The following is a 19,469-nucleotide window of genomic DNA, read 5'->3' on the forward strand; positions in this document are numbered from 1 at the left end:
TTATGAAAATTCACAAACACAAAAACAATCTTTTATTCACAGTGTATTAACTATGTCCTATGCCTTAGTTTATTATTAGAGAAAAATATTAAATTTCATGGTATAGACATCTCTAAGGCAATATATTTTTCTATAAAATGGAGTGGATCCCATATTGAAAAAATTTGATTTGTCAAACCGATTTACTTGCAAAAACTTGTAAGGAAACTTACCCCACACAAGCACATCATCTTCATATTGTTCTTTTTCTATTTTTTCGTTTAAGAATATTACCATTTTATTCTCCTATATTCTATTTGTTCTAAATCAAGACAATTCTCTTAGTTTCATTCATCACTCCAACAAGTGCACATGTGGATGATAGTTAATTTTGGGTTTTGAAGGCATTGCACCCAAACCTTACTAGGATTTGCTACTTCTAGACTCCAACTCATTACTGGATCAACTAAACTCAATGTTTGATCACCTGGAACACTAAAACAATAGATTTAAGATCACATTCTTATATATACACAAGATGCATCAAGCGTGACATAATATCCATATGGAAGAGGATAAGAGAATGGCGTTAAGAAAAAAGAGGGGATGTTTGAGATTGGTAGTGGAGAAAGGAGAAAAAGAAAAGGGGGGAAAAGGGATAAAGGTGAAAGAAAGGAAAGGAAAGGAAAGGGGATTTGAATTATGTTGCTCCCTGGCAGAAGGCTTTTGCCTTCAAGTCCCTCCAAAAATACTCTCTGTCTTTCATTTCTTTATTTCCATATAACAACAAAGCAAGAAAATCTAGTGCTTCCTATGTGGGTGTCTCCTCAGACCCACATTTTCTATTTCTTTTCCTTTCTTTTTTCTCTTTTTCTCTTTTTGGTTTTGACATACTTTTATTATTGTTATTATTATTATTATATTTTATAACAATAATAATAAAAAGTAGGCTAGGACTTGTCACTCATAATTGATAAAAGAGTAGTTGAATTGTTGTATTTTAATTTGGAATTGTATGGTTCACATATAACAATGTCTTCCAAATTCCTAATCATTACATGATAACCTTCTCTTCTTCTTCTTTGTACGGAATTCTCATCCCTACACAATTACCCCCTTTTTTATTTTTTATTTTTAATGGAGATGGGAGGAATCTCATAATAGATCTTTAATGGAAACAATGTCACAAATTTAGGCTGTATTTTGTAGTTTTATCTTGTAATATAATATAACATAACCAATTGGGTTTGGGTTTGGTTTTGGTTTTGTTCCCAACCCTTTTCACTTTTTTTTTTTTGTTTGTTAGTTTCGTCGTCCCATTACTTATTATTCTTTCTATTATCTTTGTTTTGGTAAGAATACACGTTTTTTTAATTTAATCCACATAAAATCCACATTTTAAAATTAATGATGGAATTAATATGACCAAGAAAAGAAAAGAAGGTAAGATAATATAGAAATGAAATTTGGAGGAAAAGTGAATATAATTTTATTAAACAAAATTAATTTGTAAATAGGACCTATATGAATATACTATTCTTAGTTAGAACTTAACATTTTTACCCTTTCCTCAAGTTCAATCACATAAAGTAATCTCAGTTATATTTTATTAAAATCATTGTTTTCTTGGAAGAATTACATCATTGAAAAATAATACACAAGTATAAAGATAATTGATTGATAGAATTAGGAACACGGATTACTTTTTGTTTACCCCATATTGAAGAACAGTTTAGGGAAAATGATTATAAAATAATCATGAGATTTAAAAAGAAAAAAAAAAAGTCAAAAGAAATGATTATGTTTTTATGGTTATAGTCTAGTGACATATTTATCCTGTCGACACAAAATATGAGATCATGTATATATATCCATTTGATATTACTTAGCTTGTATATCTTTTTGGACACAACCAATATGAAAGTAAATTAAATCAAATGATAACCTTTCATTTTTAAAATGTGGCGTTCGATTAAGGTCCTAACGTGGGTTCATCAATACCTTTAAATTTTGTCATCCTTTAAAATTAAATTTAACCTACATGGAAGAAAATGCATCCTAAACTCCTCACACTTCCTTATTTTCTTCCTTATTTTCTCATCACATATTTAAAACTCTCTTACTCTTTTTTCCCATCTCTAAAACCATTGTACCCCTTCGACTAAGGTAAGAGTTTTAATTCTATAAAGTTTAAAAGTTTATGTGCAACCTTTTAAATAACCTACAACTACTGCGAAGTACCACGTAAGTTAAACTTTAAACATATATATAAATAAAGAAAAAGGAAAAAAAGAGTAGCTTTATGTGACCCAAAATTTAGAGGTCGAGGCATTAATCCTTGGATTTTGCAAGAAAAAAAAGGTGGATGTGAACGTGGGGGCATCAATTTTCAATTTGAGATAAAAGTTATTAAATCCAAATTGAAAACCCTAAACCCAATTTTCTTTCGCTATATAAATAATTATTCAAACCCTCACTCCCACACACTATACCCCTCAATAACTTTATATACTTCAATTTAAGTATATCTTTCTTCAAATATATATGGCCACTTACCCCGTTGTCAACGTCGCCGCCGTAGACTGCCAGAAACAAGTCCGTTCATGGCAGCTCTTCCGATCTCTAATCGAATTCCTCATCCCCACTTGTAACTGTGCCTTCACCGAAGATCAAGAACAACAACAACCCATGTATTATTCCTCAAAACCCATCTCCCCGCCGCCCTCCACTGCCAATTCCGTCACCGGCACCATTTTCGGTTACCGTAGAGGAAAAGTCAACTTTTGTATCCAAACAAATTCCAGCTCAACCAACCCAATTCTCCTCCTCGAATTGGCGGTCCCCACTGCAATTCTCGCCCGGGAAATGAGAGGCGGCGTCCTCAGAATCGCCCTTGAATCCGCCACGACGGCGAATTCAGGGGGGAGGTCGGTTCTGTCGTCGCCAGCGTGGAGTATGTATTTCAACGGAAGGAAAGTTGGTTATGGATTGAGACGAGGGGCATCGGCGGCGGAGGTAGAGACGCTGCGGCGGTTGGGGAGGGTGGCGGAAGGGGCAGGAGTAATTGAAGGTGAAGATGATTATTTGATGTATTTGAGAGGGAATTTTGATAGAGTTTGTGGAGCGTCGGGAGATTCTGAATCTTTCCATTTGAGAGATCCAAATGGAAGCATTGGTCAAGAGCTCAGTATTTTCTTTTTCCGATCCAAATAAATTAATTAATCTTCTCTCTCTTTTTTCTTTTTTCATTTTTTTTGAGCTGTGTTTTTTTTGGGAAGGGCTTTTTCAGCTTTTTGGCTGCTGCTTATATTGGCCCTGTGTTTCCTTATCACCAGCTTCCAATTGTCGTTTTGATGAACATTATAACAGATAAATTTGTGTATCTAATTATGTTTTGTGATGTTAATATGAAATCATAATGTACGATTTTGCTACTCACCTTCACTTTCTCTCCTACTTTCTTGAGTTGGGGTTTTCTATATGGTACTGTAGTTTAATTTGAATTCCTTACCTATATGGTTTAATTTGATTGGAGTTAGAATGCGACCAAAATTTTACTGTAATTCATGATTAGATAAAGGAGATAAATAAATGTACAAGTGAGGGAATTGAAGATTATTACCTCTAAAAATTTTAGAATAGAGTGGTCAAATATAATAATAGAATTTTTGGATTACCGATCAACTTAAAAGTAACGTAACAGTGTGAGTTTGGAGAATAGTGTTTTATATCAATATCTATTTTTTTTTTTTATAAAGTTCAATTAAACCTACTTTTCCAGTGGAAGCATTTGATTAGTTTCTAATGTTTAATATTAAAATATTAATATTTTAAAATGTTAAATTAGAAGTTTGGGAGTTGTATTTGTTTAGTCCTATATTTTGAACCAGAGTTTTATATATGTAAAAAAAGCACTTTAGTCTTTGTATTTAAAAAAAAAAAACAATAAGTTTTCAATGTTCTTTTTATAGATCGAACATAAGTCTTTCTTTGTTAACTTTGTGGTTTGTTTAATCCATCATGCATGTCACTACTTTTGATATTGTGCCTAAAATCATTTTGCTGTTAAATTTTACATAATATATATAGTCAAATACATAAATATGAAATTGATGGAGTTCACAATACATGCACCCATTATATACAAAACTTTCTTCAGACTATTAATTATAATTGTATATTTACATGCAATTTTAAAAGTTTAAAGGGGTACATTTATATTAGAAATTAATTTGATTTAGCTTAATAGCATAAGTTTGCATGACCTCTTATACACAATCTTCAAATCGTTTTCACTCTACCTATAATACCCTCATCAACTATATATATATATATGCATGGAGTTTAGCTTTGCTTTTGAGTTGGAGTTGTACTATAACTGTGTGAGATAAAGGTAGACTCTTTGTGAGTGTTCACAGATAAATTCAACCCACGAAGAGTACTGGGCATAATATATAATTATCAAGACGAAGTAGTTAGCTAGGGACAAGTAGGAGGTTGATTAAAATTTAGTCACCATCCATCTAGCTGGTTTTGTTATTACCTATCTCATTTATTTCTAATTTCAACTGTGTTTGGTAGGAGTGGTTATATTTTTCCTTTTGAGATAGAGGATTCCATAGATACATTAATATTCTTTACAATTACTACGAAAACTTTTAAAACTTTTAAAAAATAACACTGCAAGAATAGATTCATTGCTCCAACTTCGAAATATGATTAATTCATATGAAAGATTGACTTGTTTAAAAATCTATACATATATAATCTTATATTTTTGACTCCTTGAATGATTCCTCTTGCATTAAACGATCATTACCATAAATGATGTTGGTAACTTGTAGATTGATCAGGAAAACTGTAAAAAGAAATTAATATGCTCATAGACATGTCATTTCATTGACCCTCTTTCTACAACAATGCTTAGAACGTTATGCTTTTCAGTATACAAAGAAGTGATTCAAATTTCAAATCATTATTGTAACTTGAATAAAAGTGAATTGAGTTTCAAATTATTAATCAACCCATATCCAAAAAATTTATTGACGAAGACTTTATAATTTGAAAATTTGTAAAAAAGAAAAGGGTTTGAAAAACAATTTTACCTCTACATTGCTACTACTTTTTGTATTATTTTAGTATTTATATAACATAAAGTTGAGGGAAGCTCAAGTCCCTTGAATTTATATATCTATAATGCTCTCGACCTAGAATTTGAAATTCAGATTCAATAATTGATGACTTCAGCATTCTCCAGCGATCTGACGATGTCATCCTTTACCTGTTTTAAAAACTAATTATTAGAGTGTAAGTTGTCCTCACAAACCAACACAAGTTTTTTTTTAACTTGTTTTATACTTGTTCACATACATCATTGAAAAATTTATAAAATGTCACATAACATAGAATTATTCTAAACTAAGTACATTTAATCATAAATGTAGTTGTGATGATTTGAATCACGAAAATGATTAGTTTTAGTCTATAACATGTACCTTTCAATACAAAATCAAATAGAAGTTGCAATTTATTGATTAGTTTTAGACTATAATAACATATACCCTCTCAATACAAAATGAAGGGGTGTGATTAAGGCAACATATATTATAATAAAAACAAAGGTTATATGAGAGGTGATTGGCCAAAATTAATGAACCCTACTCATGATAGATGTAGGAATAATAAGTAATTAAAGACGGAAAGAAAGTGAGGGTTTAGAGTTTAGAGTGAAGGGGAAGTTAAAACGTCATGTCGTAATGAAGAGGTGCATGCATGAAATTGAATTGAATAGGTTTTCCTTAGATTGCGATTGATTTTGGGCGCCTATAGCAACCCGACACCACACAGCACCAATTAAACCTAATCTTTCACTAGTGAACTTTATTAAACGATGCCGTTTGAAGCCTTTTTTCGTATTTTGATTTTAAAAAAAAGGACTAAACCGTAGGGCCCATAGCCCAAAATGGGGTATGTGATTGCATGAGCTGTTTCTGATTCCTTCTGTCTTCACATTACAAAATTCCATACATTAGCCCTATCTCATCTTCCACAATCAAACCTCGAAACTTCCTTCTTTTTTTTCTTTTTCTTTTCTTTTTAATTTCTTATATTCCATCTCCCAATTTCTCTTTTACAACTTTGTTTAGATTTTAACCTAAAATAAATTTCATTTTTCTGAAGAAAAAAAAAAAGAGTGAATTTTGTTAAGAATAAAGTTTGTGTTTCATGAATTTGTGATTTTGTATAGTAGGGAGTGATAATGAAATGCGACAAAGATTTTTTGTTATTATTATTTTGAAGAGTTGTAGACATGTGGGGTTTCATCACCTCCGTCGTCGTTATCTACAATTTGAGTCACATTCTGATGATGTTGTGTCCAATAATTATTATATCAAAATTAATACTAATATGCTTTTTTCTTTCCTTTTAATCTATTTTTTCCTATTGTTTGTTTCTTAATGTACTTAACTTCCCTTCTAACTCTCCATGCAATTTACTGGAATCGTTTTACTCAATAAAAATGAAAAGGTATGTGTGATTGCATGAAGTTCACTCAAATTATTTCCGACCAAGTGTTCGGTTGTATTCAATGACAATAAATTTTTTATTGATGTGGAACTCAATCATAATATATATATATATGTATGTATGTATGTATATAGAAACTACTTTATTTTTATAAAAAGCATTGGAACCTACCAAAAAGATGGATTGTATTTTCTTAAGTTTTTGTCAATATAAAAATGCCAAATTATAAATAAATTAATAGAAATTATTCTCTTTTTTTTTTTTGGCGTGAGTTTGAGCTTCCATGCACTGAGAAACACCTCCAATTTTTAATAAACCCGTGGTAGGAGAGTTCATTGAAAAGTAACTTTTTGTTCTTTCAAAGTCTCGGACTTGGCCGATCGAGAATATAAGCTAATTTCTTAAAAATGGACCACAATTACGTATGAAAATTTAAATCTTCAACTTTGAAAGATGATAATATGTCAATTATTGATGAATTACTCGATTACAAATTTATATCAATGACGTATCAAATATATCATCCGAGAATCAAAGGCAGAAGATTCATACTTTTATCAATTCTTGTCCTTATTGCAGAGTTTTATCAACAACAGAAGATGAAGTGAAGGCCCATTTTCATATTCATGTATGAATCAGAAAGAAATCAAAAAGAGAAAAAAGAAAAAAAGGGAAAAAAGGAATTCATTGTTACAATATTAAATAATTGATTACATGGGAAAAGAAGAATAAAAGAAAAAATTAAAGGAAACAAAAAGGAAAAACGTAAATGTTCCTCCTGGAAAAGAAGAAAAGAGATGAATAGTAACGTGTGATCCTGAAGACCGCAACACTTCAACTCAATGGTTTTATTCAAAGCAAAAGCAGGAGGTGAGGGAACCAGCCACATGCTAATGCAACCAACAAGTAACAGTTGAAAATAACCCTGCTGGGTGAATCACCTGCACCATTTAGACATATTACATGATTGATGTAACTCAAAAGCAGCAAAATACAGGACGTGGAACAGTGTCGAGCGACCGATATAACACAGGTGTGTTTATTTGTCAATCAAAGTTGAAACACAGATTTTTGGTTATCACCTACCAAATTGAAGATAATTGTTCTTGATGTTCCATTCAAAATCCCAGTGCTTCCTGTCATTCTTGAGGGTCCAATAAGTCCATCCAAAAGAAGCTGCATTATAAACCTCTAGCTGGGCCCTTCCAAAGTTTTGATAATCAGCCTGAGACGCATTTGTCACATTCCACTCGTTCGACCATTCTCCTGTTAATCAAATTCATTAATCACAAAGCACTATTCATAATATACTCTCGTACCTTAAACAGTTTAAAAGCCTATTTGAATTATTTTGAACTACTTAGAAAGTCAATCTAAACAAATGCTAAATTTAACAACATTTCACTAAAGAAAAATCGTGCCACATTAAGGGAAAATGTAGTATACAAAGAAAAAAACGTTTTTGAACAACTAAAAGTAGTTTCTTTTGGATTAAATCTTGAAGTTGATATCAGAAACGACTAAAGATTAAAGAGACTGAGGTCTGTGGCTTACCAACGAAGACAAGGGGACCGTTTGCGCTGTTTAAGGCCTGTATTTGAGTTTGCCTGTTTTTGTATATGACTTCTATGTTTTCCGAGGCGCTCAAGTGATCAAAGAAAGGATCAAAGAGATTGTAGTAATGCAAATCCACCACTAAGTTATGAGATCCTACGTTAGCCTGATAAAGTTCCATAGGATCTGCTTTGCCAATTCGTTGGCAAATTATTACATAAGCTGTTGAAGAGTATTTACGGACTATATCATATCCTTGTTTGTAATATGATACCACTGTGTCAAATGGAACTAAATCGGCTGACGGTTCATTTAAGAGTTCAATTCCAAGCAAGGCTGGATGTTTTCCATACCTGAAAAGAAAAAAGAAAGAAAGTCTCCTTAATTATGTTGGAGAGAGCCATACCAATGTCAAACTATGTTGATTTTGCAGCAGACCTTTGCACTAGTCATTCAAAAGAACTTCGCTCTCGACAAAGGCATGACGTGGAGGTGAAACAACTCATAAAATTTGGAGGTATGCAGAATTAAATGAGTAGATAGATTGTACTAAGGATCAGTGTATCAAATAATTCAAAATCTGACAGACAAATACCTTGAAGCTAAGAAGTCTATTACATCCAATGTTTTGGAAATATAGGCAGGAGAATTGGGCCATCCTATTGTACCGTCATTACTCGAGCTATGTTCCATCCCATTTTGGGAGCCAGGAGCAGCATGAAGGTCAATTATGCACATTAGGTTATAGGCTCTGCACAGCAGGTTTCAGGCAGCATAATTAAGTACAGAATGTGAATCTGAAAAATAAATAGTCTGAAAATAGTAATTGGAAAACAAAAACCTACTGTGCCCATGAGAATGCATTGTCTAGAGCTTCCAAAGATCCACCAATAAATGGAGCAGGAGGATCAGGATCAAAAGCAATCCACCAACCAACAGGAATTCTCACTGTGTTTATTCCATGTCTATACAAAAATTTAAAGTCGTCTACAGTGACAAAATTGTTTCTATGTCTCTGCAGTTACATCAACGAGAAGGAAAGACCATATATTGGAATCAATCTATGGGAATGATAGTATGAAGAAGTTTATAATGGTCAGGAATAATTCCCGGCAGCTTATATTATGTATGGCAAATATTTTTTTTGATACATACTGTTCGCAGATTTTGTCATGTTATTACCACTGAAATCATAATCCCTAAAAGAAAAGAAAATTTTGACGCACCTTAATAAGATAAACAATAGAATTTACCTGAAGAACACGAGTTGCCTCATCCTTTCCATAGCCATTTGCAAGTTGGTAATCTCCATGCAGGTTGTTTGATACAATCATTTCAAAGGTGGCAGCATTGTCATCCCATCCTGGCTTCCCTAGATAGTCAGCTGTCAGCTGATTTGTTATCATAGCCTAAAAGTAGAACATATGCCGTCCAGTTGAACTATTAGAATGTCAATTATGCTACAAGCAGCCATTATTAATTAGGCAAGATGTAAAGTACTAAAATATAAAGTAAAATTATTGAAAGAATTGAAAATGCAGAAGATCTTTTCATTAGTGGTGAAAGCTGAGCTGCTGGTTATAAAGCCATGCTAGTTGTTTCACTCTTCACTACTTTTGCAATTCTTCTATTATGAAAATCATGAATATCACGCAGAGCTATACATAGAAAGTATAATAGATAAGTTCATACTTGAACCTAAAACAAAGTGATTATATGAAAAATGATACCTGTAGATAGGCTCCATTCTTAAGTTTTAGGTGCACTCTATTGCCGTTCCTTTCAACAACAAAAGTTGCAGAATTCCTAGGCGATTGAGCTGCTGCAGAGCATTCCAGGCCATCACATGTTAGAAACTGCCCAAGGGAAGTACGGAACTGAAATTCTGATGCAGAGACTCTCCATAACTGCAAGAAGAAAAAAGAGGGGTACCATTTGTCAATCCCAAAGGAGAAAAATTTTCTTGTACTGAACAAACATAGTCTGGTTCAGGACTTCAGGTTTTTTTAAATTGACTCTGAGTAAAAAAACCTTTAAGCATCTTAAACACAGAAGTCAGGAAATTGGATGTTGAATATTGAAGATTAAAAGCAACAGGCAAAGTGGTTGAATGCACAAATTCCATTGCATCCATAACAAGCTTTTCTAGCTCCACTTAAGGTACTCTCTGCCACAGGCTGCTCTAGGAAATGATTCATCTAAATGAATGCTGAAATCAATAAATATTACTTCTCACCAATCTAAAATCAAGGTTTGTCCAAAAGACATGTCACATTATCCATCATTCAGTAAACATCATTAACGACAGAAACTTCTTAGAATCAAATTTTGAAAATTATCAAAATATATAGGAATTAAATAGGTACACTTACAACTACAATTATCAAGAACAATATGTACAATTAGCCATATATTAATAAACTACAACTAACAAATAATGTGATCCTCTTGTCAAATACTATTGAGTTTATATTAAAATATACGACAGTAGAAAGAACAATTTGATTGAGCATCTGACCCTGAAAGTTTCCCATGAAGATGCAACATCTCTACTGACTGTAACACCCGTGCCTCCTCCATTCTCAGCGCTAACAAACTTCTGCAATGTTACCGACCTCAATTGAACCACGGCTCCATCCTGTATTATACCACGAGCATACCAACTGAGTTATCTTAAAACATGGTTCGTATCCAACGATGAAACAGAACAAAACACAACCAAAAAGAAAATGAAACTCACCAGCATATCCCCATTGGGAATGCCTTCAAAAAGTGAAGGCTTAATCCAACCTTCAATAACCAACCACCCTCCCAAGTTCACTCCCCTGACTTTATTATCTCCAAGAATTCCCTCCACTTGAATCAAGATAAAACGATGAGTACCCATGTTAAAGTAGTGAGCAGAAACTGGATAGATAAAAATCAATTGGGGCCTACCTGAATATGCTTTAGAGAAGACAAGATAAGAGCAGAGGAAAAACCCAAGCACCCATTTGGTGAAAACAAGTTCCATTAAGCAATGCCAGCAAAGACAACATCAGAATTCCAAAAATATAGTGACCATTTGGAAGAGATTAGTAGGGGAGTGAAGAATACGCAGCAAAGAATGAAAGGGTTGCTCCGATCCAAAGCAGCATTTGAGTAGGAGAATCTTATCGATTCTTTCCGTATCTCTCAGATAATACCAAATTGAAATGGGGGAAATAGCATATAGACCGAAATGAGTTGGGCAAACTCATTAAATTAAATTAATGGTTAGACAATATCTTGTGAATGATGAAGATGCAAAGGCCATTAAAATAAAAGAGGAAGAAAAGAACAATTTTTTTAGAGTAAAAAGATATGGAAAAGGGAATGAGAAGAAATCGGCAAAGGGAAAGATTGGACGTTGTTATGGCCATGGGGGTTAAGATTTTCTTTCAATTCTTAATTCTCCCGCTAATGGGATTGAAGAAAGGAGAGTGTTTTTGGCCCAGATTCCATCGTCATCTTCTTATCAAATAAAAATAGTTCTTCTCACTTTTCTCTCGCCTTTCTACTTTCTAGTTCTTGCCTTTTACTGTTACATTGTACTGTCACCAATGGACTTCTCTGCTGTGAGAGATGAAATTAAATTTTATTTTTTTTAAAAAAAAAAATCACTCTTTTCTTTTTTTGTTTTTATTTCTTAAAATTAAAAATATTTTATATTTTAGGTCTTGCAATAAATTGCATATTTTTAATTATAATCATTGAATTCATAGTCAAATGAAATAAAAAAACATGTATTTGTCCTTTATGTTATATCTACCATTAGTGTTGCTTGAATTTGGTATGTATACGTATATCATCTCAAAATATACCTTTGACAAATAATGTGTTTTCTTTACCTCCAACAATTAAATAAAAAAGTTCATTTCAGGCGACTGATGAAGAATGCATGGAGCCAGCACAATGCAAAAAAAAAAACTTGTAGATACAAGTGAAAAAGGATTGGGTGGATCCATCGTTGGAGAGAAAATGGAATTCGAGTTGAAGAGGGGGTTTGCACAAGCGATGAGGAGAACTTTGGGCTGGATGTTATTATTAGACGGCATGCTACAATTAGGTAGCTGGTGAAGATATATATTTGCAGGTAGATACGATCGAGCGATTTGTTGAGTTGTCCAAAACAAAACCATTATAAAATAAAAATAACTAATTTTATTTTTGTGTAGGGAAGAGAAAGAAAATCTACAAAATTACCTCACCCTTATAAAATAAAATTGGAAACGACTTTTCATATCAACAATTTGACTACAAAGCATGGTAGTTGGTATAAAGCTTAAGAACGTTTGAAATGAAACGTAGGATGTTTCTCTAAAGAAATTTACTAAAAGTAAAGAACGAGCTGTTACAAGCACACCGTACATAAACAACCAAAAGAAGAAAGAGTGTGATTTACTTTGAATAAACAAATCATTTGAGTAGACTGAATGAGTACCGTTGAATTAAATACATCATTTACTTTGACAATGACAATCTACGCTGTTGTTACAAGTATATACAAATAAATACTTAGTCCATATTTAAGAGTGATTACCAAAACAAAACATGTATTTGAAAATAACAAAATGGGCTTTAACTATTTTGGAACATGATCTTACCTAATATGCATTACACTAAGAATTTATTTGACATCAAAGTAGACCAGTTCATCATATATACTCATAGTTAATCTTAATCTTATTGAATAAATTACAAGTACAATAATGTGCAGGGACGTATAGCCAAAATTTGTTGTTTTTTCTTTTTTTCTTTCTACTAATTAACAGTAACACCCAACTTCAATTATCTATCCATAATTCACTCGAAATCATCAGGCTTCAGAGTTTCCTGCAGCTTCATCATCTTATGATTCTTATTACACATGCGACAGAAACAGGGAACCTTCTTGAAACTTTAGAGAGAAGATTTTGATTTTCGCAGCCATTATTAAGATTTCTTCATCTCTCACATCGGAAGGACCGAGCTCTGGCTTCTGTAATGCCTGGCCCATTGTAACTTCCTTCTTCCTGAACTGAATCTTTTCATTGAAATCCCCCCTTTCTGCATAGAACACCCAAATGAAATGCCCTTCACCAGATTATACAAGCTCTGATTTCCAATTCCCCCCTTTGGAAATGGAAGATTTCTGGAAGAAACTGAATTCTTCACTTCCATTAACGTTCCACTTGAAGAACACCCTTCTTCTGGAATTTGTATTTTGGCCGTAGCTTGATAAATCGCCATTGCTGAAACTGAATCCATAGAAACCGACCTTCTTATTCCCTGTCCTTCGTCTTCAACAGCCTCGCGATTTTGATTTTCAGTCAAATTGCTTAAAGTTCGAGACAGCCTTTTAATGGGAATTACAGAATTTTCTCCACTATTGCTACCTACTTCTCCACTATTTTCATCTTCTCTGTTTTCTTCCTCGATGGCCTCTGTTTCCCTTTGGATGTTTTCGATCGGCGCTGGTTGGTTTGTAATCGGTTCGATGGGGGCTAAACTTGGGGTGGCGGGATCGGACAGCACCGGAGCGCGACAGAGGGGACAGTTTTTGTGCGATCTCAACCACGTATCGATGCAGGGAACATGAAAGGCATGGCTGCATTTGGGTAACAGTCGAAGGCTCTCATCGTCTTGAAACTCGCCAAGACATATGGAGCAGTCTGAACCATCGATTAATTTCTCATCCTTCCTGTACTTGAACATGGTGATTGAATCGATAGCCGATTGCTGAAGACCAACGGTGTTGATGTACCAAACGTGGTGGTCGATAACGGGTTCTTCTTCATCGTTATCGGGTAGATTCTCAGCTTGAACATCGAACAGAACCGGGAGACGATTATGTCTTGAATTACGATACTCCCTAAATTTCTTGAAAAGAAGACAAAGCAAGAAGATGGCGGCGACCAGAGTGGCTGTAGTGATCAAACTGAGAAGAAGTAGAGTGGACCTTTCTGGGGTATGGTTTTGGGGAGGAACGATGGAAGACGGAAGCTGAGGGAGAGGGAGAGGCGGCGGCGGCGGTGGGCGAGGCAAATCAACAATAGGAGCTTTAGGGAGTTGAAAACAGATACTGGAACATTTAGGAGAACAGAGTAAAGTACAAACTTGAAAATGAGAAGGGGTGATGGGAGCACAGTTAGATTGGCAGGGCATGGCGTGGATGGGGAAATGGAGAGGAAAAGGGAGTGGGAGGTTGATTGTTGGTCATGAAAGGAAGAGGAATGAGAAAGTTTGGGGATTGAAAGAGATGTGGAAATGTAGAAGAAATTTCGAGGAAGAAGATGGTGGGGATTTGGAGGAAAAAGGTTTTGTGGGTTAAAGGTTGGGGAGAAAGAAAGTGGGGATATAGTATTAACTTGGTCGTTGCTTTCGCTATCATCTCCATGGAAGGGAAGAGAGTTTCTGTTTGTGTGTGTGAGGTAAAGTCAATCAAACTTTATTGCGCCATTTCCGCGTTTAGGACTTCTCTCAGTCTTTTTAATTTCTCGAGTGTAAAGGACTTCCATGTCACCCCTTCTCTCTTAAATCTTACTAATCCGTGGTTTGGATTCATGCTCCAATCCATTATTTTCCTATCATTTCAACAACTTTACATTTCCACCAAACAACTACATTCGTGTTTCTCCGTCACCCTTGGTTGATAACCGTTGTCAAACTCTTGTAGGGATTGGAACATATATTATCTAGGACTATAACAATCACTTCTTGCTATTTGACATTCCTCATTTCTTTATTTTTTGCTACATTGTTTACTATTTTCTTATCAAATTAAAATAGTCTACACACCAAACACATACTATTATAATTCAAACTAAAATAATTTACACTTTAAACATAAACTATTTTAGTCAAATTATAATAATCTCAACTATATTAACTCGCTCTTTGCTTTCAAACAAACATCCTTATAGTCAGGTTAGGAAGTAGAGAAAGGGCTCCTCAACACGGGTGTGGCATAAGAGATTTACAAAAGATAAGAAGAAAAAATTAAGGCCATTTAGGAATAAAAGAAAAGGAATTAGAATGTTGGAAAAAATATATATCTATTATGGAAAAATGGATTTTGAAGGTTGAATCAACTAATACTTAGGCTCTCAAAGTTTAAGAAATTGACCCATATTTTGGTTGAAAGCGCAGGAAAGACACTGATTGGAAAGAATTGATTACTCCATGTGTTTGGGGGAAGAAGGATCAAAATGTTCACATTCATTTACGTATGTATTTACTCTAAATGATGGTCACTTGACCCATCTAGACTATACTTCTTTTCTATGCTCATATATTCTAATCTATACAATACATACAACCTTAGAAAATTTAATCTTTCTTTGGAAAAAAAGAAGAGTGGAGTCAATTTGAATTAAATTAATAAAATGTCTATTGATTTAAAGTTGATAAGTGTCAAGATGACGTTAATGTTAACTAAAAATTGACTAAAATAAAGATATGTGGTCCACCTGGTTTGAAAATTAAACATGCTACTTAACCTATCTTATACACACCCATCAATTTATTTCATTCTAACAAGTAGAAATTTGAAATATTGAGATGGCAGCAACCTCCTACCTGGGTGGCCTCCGTTTCTATTTTTATTTATTTGCCACTTTTATTTTTATTCAAATTCAAATTCATGTGTTAAAATCGTATACATACTTACGTTACAATTAGTAGTATCAAATATCAATGTTCCATTTTAGTATTAAATTTTACCCTATAATTATTTTTCGCTTTTGGGGAAGGTACGAAGTATTTTGTGAAGAGTCGCACAAATTTCTTATTGAAAAATTGCAATGGATGACTGTTTTAGCAATAATAATTAAAGATATAGCAACATTTTAAAAAAATTGCAAATATAGCAAAACTATCCGTGATAGACCAATATTTGCAACATGGTCTATCAGTGATAGACTTATATCATTGATAGAATTTGACAAATTTTGCTATATTTACAAATTTTTTAAAATTGTGTTATATACTTAATTAATTTAAATTTAATTGCTAAATTTGCAACTATTCTATTACGTCGTTTCCGTTTCCGCTTCCCCTTCTCCATCTAGATTGGGTTGACGCCTTAATAATAAGAGATTTAATGGACCTTGGCCCATGTTTCACGGCCCGGCCCATCTTGCAATGTTATAAACTCATTTGTTTTTAATTACTAGAAAGAAAAAAAACAATTATAACTTAAATTAATATACTAAGCATTGTCATTATAATAAATATGTCTGAAACTGGGTGGTGTTTATTTATTTTTGTTAAAGGTGAGGGAAAGAGTTGAAAAGGAGTAGTTTAGTGAAGAAACCCTTAGAATGGGGTAACAACATAGTCCAATAGAGATTTGATTTCAAAAGAGAAAAAAAAAAGGAGAAAAGGGGAGACAACCAGTGACAAATCCTACAACTTCATACATTATACGTTCATTTCGCCTAATTCAAACCTTTTCTTTTTCTTTTGTTTTTCAGGTTTAACTTTGCACCTTTTCATTTTGTTGGGCTTCTTTCTTTTTATTCTGCTCAAACACATCTTTTTTTTCTAATGTACATTCGTTGTCCCACTCATTCAGAGCTCCCTATAACCATCAACCCCCCCTTTCCCCATTTTATCAGTTCTTAAACCAATTTAGTCTTTTTAATTTTCATATTATGCAATATATATATATATATATATCAAATAATATGGAACCATCTTCAAAACAGGGCCTTTTATTAAGTGATGTTAGCTGCTAGCTTATAAATATTACGTCTACTGCATAAGTTTTTGTTTCTTATAAGTACAAGTATGGGTATCCATTTCTACGTATTTCTAGGGGTAAATTGGTTTTGATTTTTACTTGATTTGGAGACAAGTTCAATGCACCATGATTTTTCAAATATTAATTCAAATTCATATACACTCCATATGGTGGTTTTGTTACTTCATCTCTTCGGGAAATGGATCATATATTATCATTTTATTGAAACATTTTTAGCTTGTTTTATTAGCGGTGTCTTTTCTTCTTCTTTTTTCTTTTTTAAAAAGTACCATTGATTCATTTTTCATTTCAATATTTGCACTCGATTGCACTTTAGTTTTTCTTATTTCAAATATATATACATAAATAAATATTTTTATTTAATTATTTGGAAGGCTTCTCCATACAAGGCCTAAGCCTACATGCATGTCTAAAACTCAAACAAAATTGAGAGATGATTTTAGTGGTGGGAGTTTTAAAAGGAAAAAGTCCAACTCTCTAAACTAAATTAGAAAATAATTGAGTCGGGCTCCACGCTAACACTCTTCTATCTCAATTTCGAGGGTTACAACTATTATGACACTGCCAACATGACATGTAATCTTGAGAAAATATGAAGAAAAAAACCTTCTTGTTTGTGCTTACAAGAACATTTATACTAACTTAGGGAAAGCTTAAGGATTCATGCATAAATTACTCGCGGCAAACAAATTAAATATTTCAAAAGTATAATAAATAAAAAAAATCTTAAATGGTTGATTGATCTAAAACTAGGTGATTAGTGGAATTCAATAATTTGTTAAAAGAAAAATATAAAAAAATTTGGGTGTGAGGCATTTTCTTTAAATATGGATGTGGAAAAAGTGGAGAGTAAAAATGGGTTACTATATTGTGGCTGTTGTCACTCACGTGGGGTCTGAGATTCGGACACTCCCAAAAATATATAGAACAAAGAATATTATGGTAAAAGTTTTGAAATTATTTACAAAATCTTGAAAGAAAAAAAAAACTTAAACATGTAGAAATTTTAGAGAAATAGTAAAAAAAAATAGTATATTTATCAAAATATTTGTCCTTCCCAAAAAAGTCAAAAATATAAATTTTGTTTGGTTTTGTTATATGGATTACAAATAATCTATCAATTTTTTATATTAAATTAAAACACTTAAATTTATTTACAAATATATAATAACTAAAATTTCTTAAAATTCAATACCGACTAGATATCAAATATTCATAGTATTTATTATAAAGTATAAACTTAAAAAAAAAGACAAAAATCCTAAAAAAGAAAACGTACAAAATTACAATTGATCAATTCTAAAAGTTTTTGTTTTTATTGTTAATATACATGTACTTTGAATCAAGTTGGATGAACCTGAAAAAGAAACGTTTATTCAACCTAAGACTAGACGCTTCCAAAAACAAAAACTAAACTCTTATCATTTCCGTGGAATATATAGTTGAGTGTTTGGATCATGAGAGTCATTTAATTTGAACATCCCCTGCCTTTTTTTTCTTTTTTGATATATCAAATTATTAGTTAATTACTTGATATTATTAGATATATCCACGATACAAAAAATATATATATATATATGAGATATACTACAAGTAAAATTACATCTCCAGTTACAGGCACAACATTTTTAGTATAGATTAAGAAGGAGCTTGAATCCCTCTCAATTTTATTTATGTTTACATACATAATTCAAACAATACAAATACTATAAGAAGTCAGTACCTTGTTTGAAACCATCTATTAATCACTTCTACACCCAAGTTCAGGTCTCACACATTTTCCCATAAATATCTAAAAAACCACAACTTATTTATTATGTTTGACCCACAAATCTCCACCATTTTTCCTATTTCTCGTTCAAGTAAATTGTATTTTTTTTTTTTTTGTAGTTTTGCTTCGTTGTATGTTAGCATGTTTCAATCTAAAGCCAATAAGCTTGATCTTCATATATGTATTCTTTATTTACTTATCTTAAACATATATTTTAAAAAAAAAGAAATTAATTTTTTCTGTAACTTCTCGTGCCTATTTGACTTATATATGTTAAATCTTTAATTTATTATATATTTTTGGAATATATTGTTAGTCTATGTTGCTTTCATGTTCTTATTTGTTTGCATATTTGTTTAAATGAATATCTAAGATTGATTCTTGAAATATTTCTCCTATATTATGATATTCAACCAATGATATGTTTTGATTTATTTTATTATAGTATATTAGACTTTACTTTTCTAATGAAAAAATATATATTTCGATAAAAAAATAAAATAGTAACTTTCAATTATTAGTTTTATTGAAGGAAGGAGTATTTTACTACTACCATAGTACCATTAGTTAGGAAATATTTTTCGTGGGGTTTTGAGTGAAAAAGGGAAATTGTGTAGAAAAATCAGTGGATGTTGTTTTTTCAACAATTAGAAGTGCTCCTACCCAGCTGTCTTCTCTTTATACTTTACCCAACTCAAAACTTTTAATATATGTGTATATGTTTGTATGTATTTTAATACCATCAGAAAACGTGTATGAAGAAAGAAGAGTCTTCACCTTCTTTTCAGTTGAACTGTCCATCCATCAAACAGATTATAGTTGTAGAGCTCTGAAGATATTTTATATTTAACCAAAAAAAAATGTTAAGTATGG

At 32.5% G+C, this 19,469-nt stretch overlaps 3 protein-coding genes across 4 annotated transcripts; 1 reads left to right on the top strand and 2 right to left on the bottom strand.

Annotated features, from left to right (window-relative positions):
* Positions 1-2,318: 2,318 nt before the first annotated feature.
* On the top strand, positions 2,319-3,428 carry LOC105435922 (protein MIZU-KUSSEI 1). The gene has a single exon (XM_011659659.2). It carries the CDS (start codon positions 2,524-2,526, stop codon positions 3,190-3,192), a length of 669 nt encoding a protein of 222 aa, XP_011657961.1. The 5' UTR covers positions 2,319-2,523; the 3' UTR covers positions 3,193-3,428.
* Positions 3,429-7,030: 3,602 nt separating this feature from the next.
* Positions 7,031-11,545, bottom strand: LOC101205507 (probable glucan 1,3-beta-glucosidase A). Of its 2 annotated transcripts, none has more exons than XM_004143404.3 (10): positions 10,999-11,545; positions 10,802-10,917; positions 10,580-10,699; positions 9,792-9,968; positions 9,315-9,470; positions 8,907-9,076; positions 8,657-8,812; positions 8,062-8,414; positions 7,594-7,773; positions 7,031-7,448 (listed from the first exon to the last, which is right to left on the bottom strand). In XM_004143404.3, the coding sequence occupies exons 1-10, from the start codon at positions 11,072-11,074 to the stop codon at positions 7,360-7,362; spliced, it is 1,593 nt and encodes a 530-aa protein (XP_004143452.1). In that variant the 5' UTR covers positions 11,075-11,545; the 3' UTR covers positions 7,031-7,359. The 2 variants fall into 2 exon arrangements, with proteins under 2 accessions (XP_004143452.1, XP_031743235.1); XM_031887375.1 differs by having other exon boundaries at positions 10,580-10,724.
* Positions 11,546-12,708: 1,163 nt separating this feature from the next.
* Positions 12,709-14,650, bottom strand: LOC101210364 (E3 ubiquitin-protein ligase RING1). The gene has a single exon (XM_004143508.3). The coding sequence runs from the start codon at positions 14,224-14,226 to the stop codon at positions 13,033-13,035; it is 1,194 nt and encodes a 397-aa protein (XP_004143556.1). The 5' UTR covers positions 14,227-14,650; the 3' UTR covers positions 12,709-13,032.
* Positions 14,651-19,469: the final 4,819 nt, after the last annotated feature.

The sequence above is a fragment of the Cucumis sativus genome, chromosome 6 (assembly GCF_000004075.3).
Source record: "Cucumis sativus cultivar 9930 chromosome 6, Cucumber_9930_V3, whole genome shotgun sequence".
NCBI lineage: Eukaryota > Viridiplantae > Streptophyta > Magnoliopsida > Cucurbitales > Cucurbitaceae > Cucumis > Cucumis sativus.

Excerpts from the sequence above, each read along its gene's own strand:
- LOC101210364 (XM_004143508.3), bottom strand. The coding sequence starts at position 14,226 with ATGCCCTGCCAATCTAACTGTGCTCCCATCACCCCTTCTCATTTTCAA.
- LOC101205507 (XM_004143404.3), bottom strand. The coding sequence starts at position 11,074 with ATGGAACTTGTTTTCACCAAATGGGTGCTTGGGTTTTTCCTCTGCTCT. Across the intron at positions 8,813-8,906 it reads AATGCATTCTCATGGGCACA|AGCCTATAACCTAATGTGCA; the intron begins GTAGGTTTTTGT and ends CCTGCTGTGCAG. Across the intron at positions 7,449-7,593 it reads GAACAATTATCTTCAATTTG|GTGATTCACCCAGCAGGGTT; the intron begins GTAGGTGATAAC and ends TAAATGGTGCAG.
- LOC105435922 (XM_011659659.2), top strand. The coding sequence starts at position 2,524 with ATGGCCACTTACCCCGTTGTCAACGTCGCCGCCGTAGACTGCCAGAAA.